Raw genomic sequence first — 21336 nt, forward strand, 5'->3', positions numbered from 1 at the left:
CTTCCCGTGGTGTATTTTTTCTCTATAACTCAAGCAACAAGACAGACTGCCATGTGGAACAGCTGCTCTGTGCCACATCCAACTCCAAGTACAAATACTAAAGACCCAGCTGTGCATCATGACACCTTCCAATGACAGAGGCTGCCACTTTGCCTTCTGTCCAGCACAAGGAAGGTGACCAGGAGAAAGGATGCAGTGACCAAGCAGCCCCAGTCACCAGATGTCATTCTGCCCCCTTTTCATGGAACAGCCAGTGCTGGCTGCATGAAGTGCTACAGCTATTTGAAATACACACCTTCAGTGGCAGCTCTGCTTTTCATGGCTCCAGTCATTTCTATTTGTTTTTGCAATTTTGCAATTGCTCCACTGAAAATAGAAAAATGTGCTGTCTGTCACACCATCAGCTGGTGAACCCACACTGTTTTCCATCGTAGCAGGCATGATGGGACATCAGCATTAGCCTCTCTCAAACCATTCTTCTGGAATACAAATTGATTTTTTTTCCTCTGTTTTTTTCAGAAACCTATCTAATGCTACTAGAATCTGTAAGACAGACTGGATCAGAGGGAAGTCCCATCAAAGTCCGTCATCATTTCAGAATAACTCTGACAGTGCCCATTAACATCAGGCACACTCTGAGCAGCTTCCATTACTGGATGGTGATGATGATGAAAGTTCCATTAAAGCAACAAAATTTCCAATTTGCTTACATAATCCCTTAAAAATATAAAAGGCATGTAACTGGTTAAAACTATTTAATTACCTCAAAATTCACAACAAGTGTTCTTAATGCAGATTTTGAGACATAGCAACTATGTACTAGAATTAGGATTTTTTCCTTTCAAGTTTGTGGCATATTCTGAGCTTGGAAAAAAGAAAAGTTGTATTTGCTTCACCCAAGAAACTGATAAAGGGCACTGCACTTATTCTAATAGAAATTCACACTACACTTGTCACAGCATGTGATAGACTGTTAAAAGATTTGGGCTTAGCTCCCAAACCATGACTAATCTGTCGTCTCCCACTGCAGGCTGAGAGAGTTAGTATCAGGAGATAACCAGAGATCAGCTAATTGTTATAATCTGTCAGAAGCAGGAATCCTCCAAATCTGAGAGAAGAATCAAGTTCCATAGAAAGTCCCTCAAAAATGCCCTACAGGGGATGGTTGACCTCTGTCGATGGTGTAATACAACTCTGCAAGAAGCAGCTTGTGTGGATGACTGCCCAAGGACCTGAAGGAACCAAGGAGTGTGGGAGTTGAAAGGATGTTACAGATCCCTTTGCTGTCCAAGGTAAAAAGGTCAATGACTTCAACGGTAACATTATGCCACATTGCTTTATTTTGAAGTAATAAAACTGCAGCCTAGGGGAGAGAAGAGAGAAATGATGAACATCTCAATTCTCAAGAGTGTTTTTGGTGCATAGTTGGGTCAGCCCAACAGCTCACACACATCCCAAATGCCTTATACACAGTTCTTACACCAGAGGGTAAGTCTACAATAAGGAGAAATCATGGTTTCCTAGTACTCATCTGCTGGTTACCTTCAGTCTACACCATTAAGTAAAAAGAAAGACTCTCTGAGCCAAAAATTGTGAAGACTAGATTAGGCAGGCAACAGAGTTTAGAAACCTAATGAACCAGATGATGGACTTCTCTTGAAGCATGGCAGATATAATTTTCTTTTATAAAACCTTCTTGCTTGATGGATTGTTGCTGAAGGGCTCCTCAAGATAAGAGGGTTTAATGATGAACTGTTGGTTGTTTCATGTAGAGAGGAATGAAGAAGTACCTTTGATGAAGGGTAGCATGGAAGAATGCAAGAAGGCCAGAGGGATTGGTATAATTATCTACCTGTCCACATTTAAGAAAAACCCTCTTTGTTCTTGGAGACACTACAAACTATGCTTACAATTTAAGAGTATGGTTTGTTTTGTTAAGTTTCATTGGTTGTGAATAGTAAGCCAGCTTTGCTGTTTACATCCTGACCTTACCAGTATCTGAGGTCCACTGTTTACAAGACTTTTAACATGGAATCTACTGGATAAAAAACTCCCAAATGGAGCACTGTCAACAGAAATTTTGTATTTCACCTGAGGAGCCAGTTGCTGTTTGGATTTCTGTTCAACACCAACATTTTTACAACACAGCCCTCAGGCAGGGTCTAAATGCACATCAGCTTGGGTGAGTAACAGCATTATTGTATGTGCTAACTGTCCTTGGGGGAATTGCTATTTTTCAATATCCTGAGTAGGTCATTTTGCAGACTAACCAGCCAACTGTACTCACACCTCCTCCTGACTGCCAGCCTGCCCCAGGAAGAACATTGAGGATTAAGCATCTTGCCAACTGTTTACTTCCCCAAACAAAATCAAAAGCCTCCAAAATCAAAGCAAAAAAACACCCAAACCAATGATAACAAGAGATAAGTTGTTTTGGCTGCCTGGAAATACATTTATTGAAAGTCCAGCCCACAACAGGTCTGTAGTAACTGAATGTCTAAAGCTCCACTCCATCAAGTTTCAAGCAGCCCTTTATATTTAGATTCAGCTTCTATCACTACATCACTCAACAATTACATCAGGAGTCTGAAGGCCCCCAGTGAAGTCAGTCACACTCTGTGCCACGGAGCAGTTCTTCTCTGCCTCAGGAAGTTCATCTGTGCAGGATCACGTACAGGGCACAGCCCTTCACAATTATTCACCATTGATATTACAGTTGTTTTAGCTGTTCCTCTGATATCTTATTCCATTACAGAAGACATTTACAAACACTGGGGGGAAGTGGGACTTTGTCTAACCAAAATAGCCCAAGTAGGAAAAGCTGCGAAGTTGTCACTTTCTTTGTAACCTTTTCTTTAAAAAAAAAAAACACCTAAAAACTTCAAGGAAGTTAACTTGTCTTTGAACCTGTCCAGAAACACATCTATTCCTACTTCATATTTTAACATATATTTAATGAGATTTAATCAATCATATAATGGTTTCAGATAGTTCATTTATTGCTCCCATGGCAGATGAATAATCCTTCAAATGACAAGTAAACTCCAAATTCATTCCAATCAGCACTGAAGAAAGCAGATTATTAGTTAGTTTTACCCAGTGTTATTACCTGTTATCTCACAGGATACTGTTAGCAATCTTGTATAACCTGATATAACAGAAGCATTGCATAAGAAAATCCGTGCTAACAGGATGACTAAAGTCCTGTTGGTGCTTGAAGGACTCCGGCATGAAGGCTTAAGATATACCCAGTGATTTAAAATTTAATGTCTACTTTTCAGCAGTTAGCATCCTTTTATGTCTCAACATGAATATTTAATTTTATTTTGTTTTAAAGCACTACAAACCAACTTGTTAGCTCAACGAGAAGATTAAAGCACACTTTGTTTTTATTTATTTAGGTGCTGATCTGCTTTGAAGTGAAAACCCAGTGAGGTCCTACCTTAAGAGTCTGCAGAAACTCCTCCTGTAGCTGAGCCGCTGACTCGCTGCAGCCACGCTGGGAGGGAACGGAGGGCGGGAGGGGAAATAGGCCAATGCTGCGGAAAATATCAGGGAAACCATTCCAAATTCTAAGCAAGAGGGCAAAGAAAAACAAAAGCAAGAACAGATGTTAGCATTGAGAGACTTATTCTGGTGCACTGCTGTTATCAGCCAGACTTCAAGACACAAATCCCACCACAAAGGCTTTAATGCTCCTGACAACAGAACTCTGTAACCTGAAGGAGGATTTCTTTTTTCCCTCCCCAGACAAGATTGCAAGTTGAGATGGAGAATCAATGAGACTGGCAGTCCATTCCAGTGTTGGGAGCTGCAGAGAACCAGGCTCACACATGGGGAACTCAGTGAAGCAAAAGGAAAGCTTTTGCTTTTTCCCTTTAGAGAGAGAACTCTGCAATATGAAGATTTGGGCTGAAGATTTGGGCACGTTTCCTCAGGATGGAAGTAACCAGTGCAGGTAACAGCAGGCTAAAGACTTCAGACAGATGGGACTGGGGAAGCCCCAGGGCATGAAATGACAATTACTCATTGCACAGGATGATGAAGGCAAATAAAGGTCAAGCAAGGCAGCAGTTCGGACACAAACAGTATTACATGGCAACAGAACACAGAGAAAAATGCAGGAGCAGCCATGGCTCAGGAATAGAAAAAGTATAGGTAAGAGGGAGAAAAATGAAAGAATACAGCTTTTTGCAGATGCTTCTCTTGTTCAGCAGCAGGTATCCTAAATCTTTGAAAAATTTCATAGCAGAAGTTTGGACCTGAACTTGAAAAGTGATGAGCACTTCACAGAAAATACTAAATCCCATGAGCAGACATTGTGAGGAAAAACAACTCTACCCACAGTCAGCCTAATTAATTTGTTTTACAGGCATTTTACAATGTATATCATGTTCTCCACAGTCCTTAATCCCAATACTTCTCCTATCCCTTTGAAAACCAGATTCTTTGCTGCTGGAGAGAAAAATGTATGGCTGAAGTGTGTTATCTTAAAAGAACCTGTGATCTTATAACAATGAAGTGTTCACTGACACCACAAATAAATTCCAACAGAGCTGGATACTCAATTGTGTTCATTTTCTTTTTTCTTCTCTTTTTTTAATAAATCAATATGAACGTGGCACTTTGCCAGGTCGTCGGCTAAAACAGAAGAAAATAAATTCAGGGAACTGAAAAATAAATAAAATTCAGTGTCTAAATGGATCAGCTGGAGATGGGGAAAGGAAATGAATGTTTCTATTTGGTATATGGGAAAAAGGTCTACACTTAATTTCCTTTGAAGGCATACTGGGAATGTGACAATGCCATTCTTCACGATCAAATACTAAAGGATTCATTTTGAATTATATGGTGTCTCTTTTCCTGCTGTGATCTAACTGCATGTTTTGAGGGCCAAGAGCACTTTAACTAGACCTTCTCATTCTTGTTTCCTCTGCTTCCCGGAAAAGAGATTAATTTCTATCTTTGTGTGCATTGTTTTTGAGACCACGAGCAGAGAATAAAGAACTGGCCATAACTGATCATCCCAGAACAGAAAAAGGGGTGAGATGCTCTGTCACTACACAGTTGTTTAGTAAAAGCTGTTTGTCCACTTTTCCTGCTTCTAGGTCTACATACAAGTTTATAGGCATACAAAGGTACCTGCATTCACATTATTCAAATCACACATTAAAGGAAGATTACAGACTGCAGACAGGTATAGCTAACAAGAATGTGACCACACAAACCCATAAATTTTGTCCAAAGTACTTACTATTTGACTTTGTTATACTGCAATGCTACAGGGGAAAAGGCCAGGTCTTTTTCTGAATAATGCAAACCACACTGATAATTTAAGTCACAGGAATATTTTATAACAGGTGCCCATCTGAGGCCTCATCTGTGCACTGCCTCAATTTTTCTGCCAGTCAAATTGCTGCAGCAGGAGCAGTACAGTAACACTTCATTACTTTTAATTTTTAATTATTACATTCAGAATGCTGTCCTTGTAGTACCTCCTTGCAACTCTGCAATGTTTTCTGGTGTTAACACTTTTCAGGTTAACAAATTTGCCTAGCTAGCTCTGCCCTCCAAAGAAAAGTGCAGAACTCACTTTGGAAACTAAACCAGCTCCCTCTACTGAAGAATAGAACTCTTTAGTTCCATCTTATCTTTGTGTATCACACTTACATCAGAAGTCTGGGTACTGCCAAACACATCCAATTTCTTACATATTGAATTCCTTCCTCATTAGGAAACCTACACCTTTATCTCACTCATCATTTACTCTTCCAGACTGGATAAAGAGAAATACAATCTAAAACTTGTCTTGAAGCTCTTCCACAGGAGGAGCTGGCTTCTCAACAGTGCAATGGATGCAGCAATGCACTTGGACTTGGGCAAGTCATAAATTAGGCTGCAAAAACAGACACGTATCTCTTGTTGAGGAGCGAACCTGGAATCCTTCAGAAAAGCTGGGTACCACACCAGAGTGACTTGTGACTGTCGAAGTGGAGAGATGCCTGCATTTTAGCCTAGGAAGCAGGCATCCTGCTGCTCGTGTAAACCTCAAACAGAAAAAGAAGAGGTTTAACAGAGACACAGACATCCTTGCTATAACATCATCTTCCTTCAGGCTACTCACAGCACAAAAAGCTACCCAAACGCAGAAACCTTCCCCCCCACCTTGTCCTATAGTGCAAAGGGGGAATGAGAGCCCTTTACACACATGCACACATTTTTTTTTTTTAAACAAATAATGACTTTACATTGATTTTTAGGGAAGCACAAGGCTAAAAGCTCTGGCTGCAATCCAGCATAATTCAAACTTCCTTGTGCAATTCAGGTAGTACAATTCAATCCTGATTTGCTACATCTGTACCGTTTGAGCTGTGAACCAGAATGTGCAGCGACACAGATGACACAGAAAGAGGCTGTGGTAATTCAGCTGAGCTCTTAGTCTGCATTTGAGATAAAGGAACAGCAATTTATTAAAACACAGAAGAGACTGGAGTTAACAGAGCAATTTTAGAATGGTTTTATAAGCAATTGCTTTGCAATCATCTTTGAGGTTAAGTCCTTTGAAAATCTGTACACTCTTGGCACGCTACTGATCCCAAGTTAACAGTTCACATCATTAATGTCTTTTAAAAGGCATCACCTAACTTTTGCAGGCTGCTTATCTAATGCTACCTAACACAAAAGCAACCCTCCGTTGTATACACAACTCCATCCGAAATGCAGAGTGCTTATCCTGTGAAACTGGCTTTCTGACAGTACCCAAACTGAGAAGTCATACTAAGCCTGACCACACCTGCTAAAGAAGTGGAGAAGTGGAATATTTGGGTGCAGCTACTTGTGGTGTTATATTCTCCAGAACCTTTACTAGCAATCTTGGAAGTCAATTTGAGCCACATTTTCTGCCCAGCTGATTTAAGGGACAAATAGTACCCTACCACACCTACTAGGCATTTTTTGGCCCACAGGGGAACAGAACTGTCTGTACACCACCACTAGGCAGCCCTCCTCCCACCTCTGAAGCCCACCTGGCAGAAGGGAGGCAGTCAGCAGGGACACCTTATGCCTTCAGCTCTCCAGGGAAACAGGGCTGAGGTGAGACAGCAGAAATCCCACGAGGGATTCCAACCAACCTCCTCTTTGACAGTTCTTGCCAATTTTAAACCAGTTGTAGGTTTTGCCATCAGCACTGTGATTCACTACAGGCCAGTAACATTCACAAACCAGCTCTTTGTTGTTGCCTGAACAGCTGAAGGGGTTGCAGCTCCTGAAAAGATGTACTGACACAAACAGAAACACAAAGAAACCCTCTCTGTTCAAGGCACTTTCAAATACTAAGTGAGAAGTACAGATGCTCCACGAAACACAACTCCTGGGAACATGAAGAGCTGCTGTAGGATCATCTCATGCTGGGACCAGCGATTCCAAACAGGTCCACAGGGTGTTCCCAAACCCCTGCCAGCTCAGAAAGCCATGAAGAGCCATGATGAGTTATGGGGCAGGCAACACACATCTGAAACTTGGTGGCAAGATCCATCCCTGTTCCTGAAGAAAATGCTTAGGAAAACCTCCCCAAAAAGAACAGAAGAGAACGTGAATCTAATGGGCTGCTGAAAGCAAATATTCCTAGTGCTCCTGCACTCAAATCAGTGGTTTGAAGCACAAACTTAGGCAGATGAATTCTTCTCTCTCCATGGAAAATCTGAAGAGGGAGAGCTAAAGCACTTCTCTAATTGCTAGAGTTTTCCTCTCCATATCTACTGCTCCTCAGGACAAAATCTAACTTGCTTTCATTTTTCCTTCTTTCACACTAGCTGTTTTCATCTGCCATGAGATTTTCTAACACCACATTTACTTGTGAAAAAAGCTTAACCAAACCTGAATTTAATTGTTGTACCATTTGAGTCCATGAATAAATGATCACAAATAGAAAACTCAATCCCATAAACCTTCATATAAACTACACATTATATATGCTTTAAGACTTCTGAAACACTTAGGTCTAGATCCTGGCTGAATTTCAAAGGCTGTAATTATAAGGGAGGAAAACACCAATCAAATGTGCAACTACTATGACACATGGTATATACCAAGTTATATCCACTAAGAATCAGAACACAGACTCCTAAGCCACTTAACTCTTTTTCCTTAAAGTCTGCTGCTGACTTTTGCCAGTGACACAAAGAGCAAGGACATAAAAGCCAAGTTATATCAGGTGAATTTTATATCAGTGTTTTTTCTACTAAACTGTTGTCAGTTCATTGCAATTGCTCACCAATATGAATTATGTGGTTTTAAAAATAAATCTATTGCATTTTAATTTCACAGTTAAGATTCCTAAATACTAATAATCTAATCACATTTGAAGGCCATGTGCAACTCATTAATTAAGGCTGATTTAATATAGGAAAGAATTTAATGCTAAAAGACTACTGGATCTCCATCTTTACAGAAGCAATAGAAAAACACAACCTGCCATGGACATCAACTCTTAATGAAAATTCAATAAGCAAAAACTAGTTTGGAAGCTCAGGGAAGTGAAAGCTCTCCTAGAAGACATTTCTCCCAAAATTAGATGACACAAACAACTGAATTACTTCCTTTGGAGTCAGTCTCTACAAAAGGCTACTTTTAAATCTTTGCTACACAAAAAGGTAAAATATTAACTGTTCTGATGGTACAAAACATTATCACTTAATTACCTTCCCTCAATCAGAAGCCAGTTCCTGTGCAGACCAACCACTAGAGGGTACTGGTTCACAAGTACCAAACACACACGAAAGTAAGTACATTTTTAACAGTTTTTTCTGATTTAATATTTATCTTTAAACCAGACCTGCATAGAGCACAGCCTCGATGCGGTCCTTGATGTGCTCGGTGTTGCTCTGTGATGCCAGCAGGTGGTGAGATGTTCCATTAGGAGAGGGCACCACCAGAGGCCCCACCAGGAAGGCACCAGCACAGCCCAGGTAATTGAGCAGAGAGGCGATGGCTGTTGCTGTGGCACGTTCGTCTGGAGAAAACCACGTTGTGGAAAGAAATGGTGCCGCATTCATCACAGTTGGCCCCGCCAAGCCATTTAACAGCTGCCCTCCATGAATCAGCCTGGAACAGAGAACAGACCAGAGCCATTTGGATGACAATTGCCTGCCCTTTTTGGGTTTTTTTTTCAATTAAAAAGGCATGTGAGATATTGAGTGCTGGAGATGGAGCCACTGCACAAAGAAATGAAAGTCCTGTGCAAAAAAAGGATATTCTATACACTAAAAGAAGCTCAATTAGATTGATTTAAAGAATCTGCAGCTACTCTGGTCTCATTACCTCATATAAATGGAGAAGCAAATGTTCTCTTCAAAGCAGGAAAGGAAAAGGGAATAAAAGGGACTTTCTTTGCAGCTAAAAGGCACCATGATAGGATACAAAAGTAGAAAAGGTGTAGTAGCTGAAAAGCCTTAAATTACAAACGTCTTAAACCTGACCCCTTGCATGCATAAATCCCAACAGAAGGTTTAAATTAGTTATGGCAGATCCGAAATCGAAACAGTTCAGCAAAATACTCTGCATATTTTTTCACTGCATTATTTATTTTTATTTACACACTCAGATGAGCTCTATGTGCCTACAGCTGAGGAGGCCGGGCTGTCAGGGTTTCCAAGAGAATCATCTTCTCCAGCAATCTGGCCATTCTCAACATACTGTTGAAACAACCAAGCAAACCCAGATTTTTCTCGTTTTTCACACTCATTGGGATTTAACAGATAAGGCTGGTGACAGAACAGAGATAGTACTTCCAAGCAGTGAACTCTATGCAAAGTTTGGCTTAATATTAGTACAATGAGCACGCACAGAAAGGAATTTTTGAAGGCTCTCCTGCACATGGAAGTCATCCAGAAATCTTCCACTTTGACTTTTCCAAAAGGTGATTAGCCATGAAAGGCAAAAGCATTTTGGAATTTATATAAAAACTTCATATCGAAAAAACAGAGTCAAACAAGACATTGCAATCCTCCAAAGTAGATCTATTCATTGTGCAACAAAATGGTGGCAAATTATATTTTCAGATGGGTGGTGTTTTTCAAACCATAGCAGGAACTCAGTGTTATTGCTGCAAGACTTGAGTTGTCAGACATAAAAAGCCATGGCCTGGAAATGGGGAAACATAAGCCAGCATTTAGGCAATGTTTCAAGCCACAAATGGCTGAATAACATACAGTGTAGCAGGAGTTTTTTAAAGTACACAAAGGAACAAAATATGCAAAAGAAATGCCAACAGACTCTTTATCAAATTAACAAGCTAGATTGCAATAAAAAGAAATAGATGCTACTGATTCTCAGTGGATTAGAAATTAAATTTTTAAACAAAATCTATAAAAAATGTACAAGAAAAAAGCTATTATATAGCATCTGAAGGAAGCACCTTCTGGAACAGAAGTAATATAATATCCACTTTTACATGTAATCAATCAATTCAACTTTTTATTTTTTGAGTGAGGAAAAATTTCATTACTACTGTTCGTGATGTGCTTCAGCTGGACATCACCAAGGCATGGTCAGGCCTTTTTAATGCTTGTTAAACTGTGACACACACACACACACACAAAACCAAAATGAAACGGTTTTAAATAAATAAAAAGCACTATTTAAATAATGCTCTGATATAGTTTTGTGGAGGACAAATTATATCAATCCCCTGTGGTTACTCTTCAATGTACTTTGAACAAACCAAGGTATCCTTGTGCACTTTGGTATTTTCATTCTATATGTCACTACAGTAAGTTATTCTCAAACTTCTCCTAAACTGTTCCAGGGTATTTGCAGAGCTGTGGCACATCTTCAGGAACAACTGCATTTCAGTAGCAAGTGAGGTAACTCCTAAAATACATAAAGAGTTTATTTTAGCATTATCTCTTGCTCCAAATTATAATTTTTTTACTGTATGTTTAGAAAACTGTGTCATCATAAAATAACATTTATAACTTTGGGTGCCATACTAACACTTCTGTTCACTGATACCACTATGGTATTATAGTTTTAATTCAAATATGCCTACTCTACAGTATTTCTAAGGGCCCATAAACTCACTGAAATCAGAAAAAAGTACAGTTGTTGTGCAGCACCTATGGTCATGTAAGTACTCCATCTGGTAGAAGAAGGGTTTTGTAAAAAACTCCACAAACAAACTACCAAACAAACCTCCCTAATTTACTGATTATGAGAATGGTACATACTCCTTTTATCATGTACTTCAGATGTTGATTATATCTATCCAACTCCGCCATCTGAATAAAGCTCTGAAATCAACCTTCATACCTGAAGGAGAAACAGATGTTAATTTTACTTTGCAGATCCCAAAGGAGAAAGTAGTTCCTTATTCCAGAATTTTAATTCTGTATTATTTTTCTTTGGGTGCCTTTTTGTTGTTGTGTTTTTTGGTTTTGGGTTTGTTTGGTTTGGGTTTTTTTAAAGAGCAAGCTAATTTTGCCTCTCTACAGGACTCTTCTGTTGGTGTTCTCCTGGCTGCTGTCTCTGCAGCCTTGCCCTGCCTGATGTGCTGTCTGTGCCCATGGATTTGCCTTTCCATCTGCATTTCTGGCATTTACCAAACTTTGACATTATCATCCAGGGTAGAATATCTCTTATCTTTATATTGCTTAATTTTTCAAGCCTAACATATTTGAGTTAATAAACACTATTTTCAAACTAAATTACCATCAATATACAGACTACTACTTCCAATATCTCTCCATATGATAACAGCCTAAACCCTATTTTATCTCTTTTTGAATACTAGCTTAAATTAAGCTATTTTTTCGCTGGGAAAAAGATTACTTGTATGGTTCCTCTGCACATCCTTAACTCATTTCCCTGGAGAGGCAGGGATGAGAAATTCAAAGCACAATTCAGAGTGTTTACTAAGCAGCTGCTCTGGGAGATGTGCGTGGCAGCCTCTGCACCTGACAGAGAAATATAAACATGACAGTATTGGTATCTTTCTGCTGGTCGTTACAAAATCCTATCAACACTGTGCTACATTTCGGTCTCACAGCCCATAAGTCTCCTCTCGTACACCATCCTAAAAATCGCTCCAAGACCAAGAGAGGTTTGTTTCTGTTATTCCCTGACTTTCTTCTTGTTTCTGCTGCCGAAAAGGTGCAAAGAGCAACTGCATTTTTTTCTGTCACTATTCCAGTTTCATTCTGCGCAAGATTTCTCTTTCCTGAGAAAAGGGCTGAAAAGATAACTTTAGCTCAAGACCTTACCCATATGGAAAAATATTTTTCAATCTCATTACAGTAACAGGGTAATGTTCATCTGTTATTTATTCAGCTCTGCTCTGGTTTCAGACATGTTATTTATCCAATCATCATTTAATTATTTTCATGTATCAGAAAGTAGAAAGCTATTGAGTTCAAATGACAAAAAATAACACAAGAGCAGAAGGCTTTTTAATCACAATCATGAAAGAGAAAATTGGAAAGAATTACACCAGAAATTCATCTTCAATTTACAAAATAATTGATGACTGCCTAGCTTAAAGCAAAAGTGGAGAAGTAAACATCTATCCAAAATATTTTGTTTTAACTGTTTCAGAAGGCAGGGCAGGACTCATTTTGAAATGTCAAGGGTTTTGCACACCTGACCTCTCTGCTAATGAATTTGTGTGCTCTGCCAAACTTTGAACTTGCAGTTGAGCATGAGCCCTTTAAAAAAAAAATGAAGAAAAATTATTTGAGGACTGGTAGTAAATGCTAGTGTGAAATATCATTGTCAGAGGATCACAGTAATGGATACCTTATATATTTACATTATGTATTCATCTATCTATATATATATAAAAATACATAGACACATACACATGCTCACAAAGCCTTTTACAGTAAAGATCACTTTTGTTCCTAAACTGGCTTCTGGACTGCAAAAAAACAAAGTACACAGGATAGTTCAATTACAGCAACAGAAATTAGAGAAGAAAAATACTTACTGTACTGTCACCTCTTTTCCAATTTTTTCTCAAGTCACATTATAAATAAATTTAATTATATGGTTTTCATCAGTTCCATAAGAGAAGACTGTATATTAGTATTAAGAACTAACCTGGTTATTCCTGTTTTATTCACTCCCTGCTGTTACTGTTGCAATATACGAACAGGCAGCAACAATGAAAACCATGTAAGGCTATAAATGCTGAAATTACAGTATCAGTGAGCAAAGTGGGTATGGAAAAAAAAGTGACATTATACAGGAAAAAGGTTTTAGCGATTGATAGTAATACCATCCAGTTAAGATGGGAAAGCACTCCCATTTACAGTTGGCTTTATTTATCTTCTTCTCCCTGTACAAGCTGAAACTTTGCATGCATGGTCACAGTCATATCAGGTACTGGATTTGTTAAGTTATTTAAAAGCCTTGTGATACATAAACGCTTTTTCCAGGAAAAACCTCAGACATTTAGTGTTTCTATCACTGTGTCTCTCATGCCTGGACTTAAGAGAATTTTAAATGAAAGAAAATCTCATTAGTTTCTCTACTCAGATGGAGAAACAAAGGTAATGATAGGGCAAAATTACTTACTCAAAAAATTACTTTTAACACAACAGATTTAAACCAAGCCTCCAAAGCTCAGCTCTAAGACGTGTTAATTGTCCTTGTTCTGGAAAGGCTAAGACTGGAGAAGTTGCTATTTTAACACTAATCAACGGCATGGAAAAAGCATTTTCATCTTTTCTTTGGCAGACACCATGGAAAGAGCAGGGCTGTCAATCCCAGGGCGCTGCTCTGACTCTCTAAACGTGATGACCCCTGGTTGTGTAGGAAATTTGGTTCCTCTGGGTCCCAGGAGGGAGCAGAGCTCATCTCAAGAGCCTTGTGAAGACAGGATTTTGTTGCAGGATTTTTTCCTGAAACTTTTCCCACTAGCTGCCATCAGAGTTGACTGCTCAGTCAAACTATTCAAACTTCTATACATATGTAATGAAAATAAATTGTGAGTCAGTTTTGTTGGGCAAAGTGTGAGGAGCAACCAAGTCACTGAGAGTGGCAGTGTGCTGTTGTAGTGTGCCTTTGGTATGGAACAGTTCAGCAGATGAACTGCTGATTCAAACAATTAATGCAAAAGGCAATTCCGGATAAAGAAGTTCATGTTTTATAGAAATGGATGGCTCATGTTTCTTTCGCTTGCCTGACAATTTCACTCACCGAGAGAAGTGGATTGTTCAATTCCTGCTAATCTGGAAGACAAATAGGTTTATGCAGCTGATTAGCTCATTGTGGGAACTACTGGAAGCAAATGAAAAAGTCCCTTCTACTGGAGGCCTTCAGAGCACTTTTCAAGTGCTATTGAATTTAGTGTCACTACATGGCAACAAAGCCAGCAAACACCTCCCATTCTACAACATCTACACTGATCTATGATGCAAGTTGCTTGCCCAGGAAAAGGCATATAAAAAGACACGGACTTACCCACAGATTTATTATACCTCAGAGGGAACTGATACTAGATTTGTCAAAACCCACTTCTGTTTTTTCACAATCAAGGTACTAGAGGTGGATAGAGCTTTTCCTTCAGACTCAGGAAAATAAATACAACAAAAGAACCTTTTATAAAGTGGAACCTTTTCAGATACTTTTAAGACAAAGATAGAATTAGGGAGGTCAAATTCATGCTTTACAACAATTCACTGCTACAAGTATGGGGAGAACCAACACAAATGCTGCTTTAGTTCCTAACCCAAACAGAGTGCAGTAAGGCTCTATGTCTGGAAAAAGACTGCAAACTAAAATACCTCTGGGTAAAGTAATGAATTCATCTATTAAAAATAACATTCTGATAGATGAATTTCATGGAAATGCACTTCCTTTCAATATTTTCATTAAATGATATATTTATACTAAAAAAGCTTTATGCCTTCTGGATATTCATGGATTGAGGCCATTAGCATTTTTTTGCTTGTTTTTGATGCATGCAACCATTGATATGTGGAATAATTTAAAGCTGTTTTCCCCCCATCAGTAAGAAACATTATTACAAGAATAAAGCCTGAGTCACTGTGTGGTACATTATCTCCAACAATGGAGTGAAAAAGAAATGAGAAAAACTTAAAAATGTACATTTAGTCATCAGGACTTGGGCACACACTTTACCCCCTGTACAAACTGTGGCCTCTGCACAGTCAGTCACACCATTATGGGAGCAGACTTGAAAGGACCACAGGGATCCCAGGCATCCCAGCATCACGCCTCTTCTCCCACACTTAAAGAAAACAGCAAACACATTTACAAATGCTACAAAAAATTGTGAAGTTTGGTTTTAAATTTAAGGGTTTGGAAAGCCAGAGTAACTCCAAAACTTATTACTGAAACCTGTCAAGACAGACAAGGATTTGCAAGGAGAAGAAGCAGCAGTCTTAGGCCAAGCCTCTGACATCTCCATCAGATGTCTTGACAGAGGAAAGGGATGAAGTGGGTGTACAATGAGACCCCTGGCAGTGTGGTGACAAATTCACTTGCATCCTCACACCAAGTTATTGTGCAGCCATCACAGCTGTCACGCAGCTGAGAGGAGTTTCTTCAGTTTATCCAGGTCTGAAGGATGAGGGCACATAAAATCAAACTTTTTTTTTTTTAATTTTTATTAAAAAGTTCTTTTTGTTTTTCGTTTAAAGCTAGCCCACTCCACCAACCCATTACTAAAAGAAGACATCTTTAAAACAACACTAACAGAGGACATGTTCATCAAACATGAACAGACCCAAAGTAAACAACATTGTTGTAAACACAAAGTAGGCAATTACATTATGGGCTAATGAGGCAAAACATACTGAGACAAATTATCAGGGAAGTGCACCAGGACAGGCTGCTTATTGGTACTGCTATGGGAGAAAGCCATCCTAAGCAGGATATTTTAGTAAAAGAGGAGAATTGTACAGGACATGCAGCAAATTAAGGAATGGGATAAAAAAGACCTATTTAAACATTCCTGAATAACGAGGAGTGAAAGAGCAAGGGGGTGTTTTGAATTTAATGCAGCAAATTCAGTATAAATTCAATTAATATGAATTCTTTAAGGACAGAAATTAGTTAACACAGTATGAGTCACAAACTAAGGCATAGATTTTAAATAGGATTAAAAAAATTAAAAGTGTTCGACATTTGAGGATACCACCTGCCATTATAGCAGATGAAACTAAATATCCCCCAGAGGATATAAATTCTCTTCCTTCCCAGCATGGCCTACACTAGCAGAGGCCTTGCAGAAATGCTGCTCACTAAATACTGCTGCAATACCAAGTCCTTTCTGAGATATCAGAGTTTCCTTTAATGTCCTGGATTCATCACTCCAAGAACTTACACAGGGTCTGTAAATTGCTAATTCAGCAGACACCCTGGTTGCTGGGGAGGTGGATGACACCCACACTGCCACGGCTAAAATCCAGCACAGGAGAAAGAGGAATGAGTGTTCATGACCCAAACTGCCAAGCCATGTCCTTTTTACACCAAGACTGTTTGAGCTGAAGGAGCCCATCCGGGCACTGCTGATCACAGCACGTGCAGCTCCAACAGTGGCAGGAGGGACCACAGGGCAGACAGAGGGATACTAAGTCACCTGCCACTACCATCAACAAATAAGCAAGGCTGGAAAAATCATGGCTGCTTAGGAACAACTCACAGGACCTCTCATCTACAACAAGTGTTTTGGAGCAGAGGTTAAAAAATAAATCCTGTGTAAAAGATAAAGCTGGTGGAGGTAATAAAAACAGGCTAAACTGTCAAGCTACAGGGGTATAAAAATTAAGTATTTCCCATGAGAAACTACCTGTGAATGACCTTTCCTTTTTTTCGCCACTGACCTCTTTTCCTGATCCCATGGATTCACCCAGCTGAGCCTTCCCCCAGCACTGCAGCCAAGGCACAACCAGCACCATCAGTGTCAGACAAGTGCTCAGTCTCAACATCTTCCTCCTATGCTTCCTGAGTTACAGCAGACAAACATATGTTTATTCACCTTTTTACTCCCAGAACCTCACTTTAGATTAAGCCCTTTTTCCATTTCTTTCAGTTTTCCATTTTTTTCAGTTAGGGAGCATAACACATGCATCACACTCTGTCTTTATTTCTTACTGGCAGATTTTCCTACCATCCTCTCCTAAAAGGCTCTTCTCATTCCCTGGAACATTCTAATCCCTCTTCTCCACAGATGCTCCAGTTTGGGGGTTTTTTTTGAGGACGAAAGTATGTTCAGTATTGCCAAGGAATATGAGAATTCTAGTATGTCTTTACTGAAATCAACTCTTCTGAGACATCCCTTTCCATTTTTGATGCATAAGAATGGTGGCTTATGGCAGTCTTAGGATCAGAAAAGACAAGTAGTGAGATGACTCCATGTCATTCCTTAAGGCTTTCAGAGATTAAAAAGGGAAATCATGGAACTATTAAAGAGTACGTCTAACAAAAATAAAATACGAACTAGGTTGTAGCTGCCTAATAGAAACAAAACATATCAAAGACATGGCAAGAGCGAGTCTTCAAATATAATAAAGGAAAAGAGTTAACAATATATCCGAGAGCAGGCAAAAAGATGCAAAATCCTAATAACTAGTAGTATTAACAAAAAGGCCCCTTTACAGGATCTACCAGCCACTGGTATGTCTCCTTAAAGGGCCGTGTAAATATCTGTTTCCACTGTCTCTGTGTTGTTTTGCTGGATTCCCAACAATAATTTTAATGGTGTTTACTGCCAAGGAGAGCCCTCTTACTGCTGTGACTCAAGGTCCTCAATAACTATTTGTCTGTTGTGAAATCTAATGTGAAGGACAAATACTAACAGTCCATAGCACACTCAGTTCTAATAAATTGCTTAATTAATACATTCAATACAAAAGACAAATTATATTACATCCTTTACTTCCATGTCTTTAATTATCCTGTCTTTCAAAACATTTTAAGAAGTCTTACATCACATGGTTGGTCTTAAAAGCCAAAGATTTATGACTATGGTCTGATTGCATCATTTAATTTCCTTTTTTCTTTTATATTTCAGCTATACAGCTTTTTGTCTAGATTTAAGATCTATGTAAACCTATTCCTAAACACAGAATATGAGGCAAATATGAAGTGTTGTGTGGAGGGAGAAAACCAACCCTGGTTTAGTCTGAAAAAAATGGACTTTTAGTAATGTTAATGTACAGGGGAAAATAATCACATTCAAAAAGAGTCCAGTGAAAATATTCACTCAGAGACAAGCAGGAGTCAAAAAGGAAAGGACTGGACAAAATGCAGGCAGAAAGCACTAGTTATGTTCCTGTAACCTTCAGAGAAGGGAAGAAGGTTCAGGAAAAGGTACAATTTGATAACATCTTTTTTTTATTGTTCTCTGTATTGTACATTAGCTGTGAACTTAAGAAAATAGGTGTGGCAAATGAGGCTTTCATAATATTTAAAAAGAACAAAGAGTTTGGGGGTTTATTTTTAAAAGTCAAACTCACTGTCACGTATCTGGCACATCTGACAAGCCCAAAAGTGCATGGTACATAAGAAAAACTTTTTTAATGTCCTTGTCTGTATGACAGACCCATGACCCTCACAGGTCAGTGGGCTGGGGGGGAAAGCAGGTAAGAGCATGTGTGTACACAAGAAGGACTTTGCTAGTCCATGTAATAGATGGTTCCTCCACCTCACATGCAAGTCCACATGTTAACATTTTTGCCATGTGCTGCCACTTCAGCCTTCACTGTACAGAATTCTGACGTGAATTCCCAGTACAGTTTTAGGTCACACAATAAGAGAATGAAAATTCACCATAGGCAATTCACAGCTGCTTTAAGAGACACACTCAAGTGTGCAACCTGTTTTTTCCCTTCATAGATATGGGCATCAAATGAACTGAAAAGAGAGGTTAAGGTTTGTGTTTAAAACAGGACTTGGAGAACTGCAGATTGCCTTAGCCTGATACTACACACTACAGCCAAAAGAATAATTACAGACTAGAAAGGAGCTTAAGAACACACTTGAACATTACAGTTCTGCATGAGATAAGGACCATAAAGCAGTCAGGATTAAACGTCAGTCTTTGTTATTTCCTTATGTCTCTGATTGCACTGATAGGTGATGGGCTTTAGTAGGTCTCCTTAACGTTAAATCACAAGAGCTTGGGGAGCAGAGACAGTTACAAGGCAGAAAAAAACCAACCTAAACCTTACAAACCTCATGAACCTTCTTATAATAACTCTGGCATAACTGTCCCACAGAAATCCTTCAGCACATTTCCGCAAATTACTCAGGGACTGAAGAACATACTACAAAACATGGAAAAGCATTTAAAGAAATTCCGTTTACACTGGCTTCTGAAATGCTGTGAAATTGGCTTGTGTGTGATCTTGTCCATCCAACAGGCTCTGTAACATTCAAGTTGCTGTATTAATGCATAAACACATTCAGAATAAGTGCATAATTTAGTGCTCAGCCAGTTGTGGCTAATGCATTAAGCAGTAATGCTCATCTCGAAAATATTATTTTATTTGGTATCATGCCTCAAGTAATAGATGAAAACTGGCCTTCAGCCTTAGCCTTCAAAACAATGCAGTTTACCTGATAAAATGTCACACAGTCTGTACAATTATTTACAATGTCTCAAGAAACTTCACAGAAAACCATCTTTTTGCTTCACAGTTAGCTTTAATTAATTCTCTGTAGATTTTTAATCAAACTGTGTGATCAAACTACTTCCTCAGGTAGAGCTTCAGTTCTTGAAAATTTCTTTTTTTTTTTTTTTGAGTAGGCTAAGTAGGCAAATTTATCAATTTCAGCTGAAGATGATGCATATTTTCACAGCGTGAATGTATGAAATTATTAACCTTTTCCATCAGGATTCTGTTCATGCTCTTTTTTTTCCTATACATTTTTCAATAAATTGTAACATCATGTTTTATACATCTGGCTCATCAGACTCTATTACATAGTTTGCAGCAATTCTTTCCTGAGTTAAAGAAGTTGTTCTTTAACTGTTTCTCCGTAGGCACATATTTAATAGTTATCCCAGGTCTCCTTGCTGCAGCTACACCAGAAAACCTTGTTTAAAGCTGACCAGAATTTATGGAAACTCTCCTTCCAACCCCCAAATGATATTTCACATCTAAATCTCATTCAGGAATTTTCATCTTCTCAGGTATTTACTGTCTTCATCCTTGTTGTGGTTAAGCCTAGGGCAGCCCAAGTCTTTTGGCATAAATAATAAATGAAAAGCTACACAAGACACTACATTTCCTTGCATTTAAGCCATCTGGCCCGTTTAAAAGCTACTGATATTTAATCCAAGATTGATGAGAATGAACTGACTGAATGTCGAGCACACCTTAATATTTTAAGAAAAGGTAAAACAAGGGCACAATGAGGACAGCTCTTCCGGGCCACCTTTTCCTTAGAAGTACATTTTCCTTGGAAGGGTCACCATGAATGGTGGCACAGTATGGTCAGTTCAGCCTTCCCTGCTCAGAGTCCTTGAACACCATGTTGAAACAGCCAACACTGGCCAACCAACCCCACAACCACCTTGCGTGCTTCCTTATATGCCCATTAAGCACCTAAGAACTGAAATGGCATCTCCCCTACCTGACACACTGCTCCTCATTTACTTGCTGGGGCTGGTTTTACCATTGATGTTTTTTACATTCTCAGTTCTCTCTCTGAACCTCTTCCATTTTTTATCCATGGTACCCAGTCATAGGCTTTCAAGTTCACACCAAAAATTTTCTTTCTCAACTTAAAAGGTTTCCAAGTTGATTTTCAGGGTAAGCAGTACTAAGGGGAATAAAAAAACCCAACACACACCACAAAAAACCCAAACCAAAATAACTTGCTGAAATAATACAGGGACTGCCTGAAAGCTGAGTAGAATTCAAGGGGGAAAAAAACAACCCACAGAAAAACCTTTTATTTATAAGTTCTTTTCTTCATGTTTACATATTATGCAAGCATAACTAGTGAAGAGCAAGTGCTACTGCTGATTTTAAAGAAGGAGGAAAGTGTGGTAAGGCCTGTGTACTCCTACCTCCTTCAGCATAAGAGGAAAAACAAAGTGAAGTGAACAACAAGTGAACCATATTCCCTGGCTGTACAATACAAGCATTATTCTTGTACTTACCGAGGATTCCCAGGTTCAGGATATGTTCACAGGACAATTGCTTGGTTTGTGTGATTTTTAGGAAGGAAGAATCTGTTTCTATCATAAACTCTTAAACTGCATGTGTACAGAAGACAATCATTTCATCACTGCAGATAAAGTACAAGGCTACTCTGGAATCCAGACTGGAAGAGACTACATGAAAAAGGCCACTTTGCACAAAT

General features: G+C 39.0%; 1 protein-coding gene across 1 annotated transcript in view; it reads right to left on the reverse strand.

Annotated features, from left to right (window-relative positions):
• SLC49A4 (solute carrier family 49 member 4) overlaps positions 1-21336 on the reverse strand; it is a 71414-nt gene that overhangs the window by 29188 nt on the left and 20890 nt on the right. The window contains exons 3-4 of the mRNA XM_071562885.1: positions 8834-9102; positions 3443-3572 (exon numbers count right to left, since the gene is read on the reverse strand). Coding sequence (XP_071418986.1) covers positions 3443-3572; positions 8834-9102 — 399 coding nt within the window. The remainder of the gene's footprint in view (positions 1-3442; positions 3573-8833; positions 9103-21336) is intronic.

The sequence above is a fragment of the Pithys albifrons genome, chromosome 8, assembly GCF_047495875.1.
Source record: "Pithys albifrons albifrons isolate INPA30051 chromosome 8, PitAlb_v1, whole genome shotgun sequence".
NCBI classification, from domain to species: domain Eukaryota; kingdom Metazoa; phylum Chordata; class Aves; order Passeriformes; family Thamnophilidae; genus Pithys; species Pithys albifrons.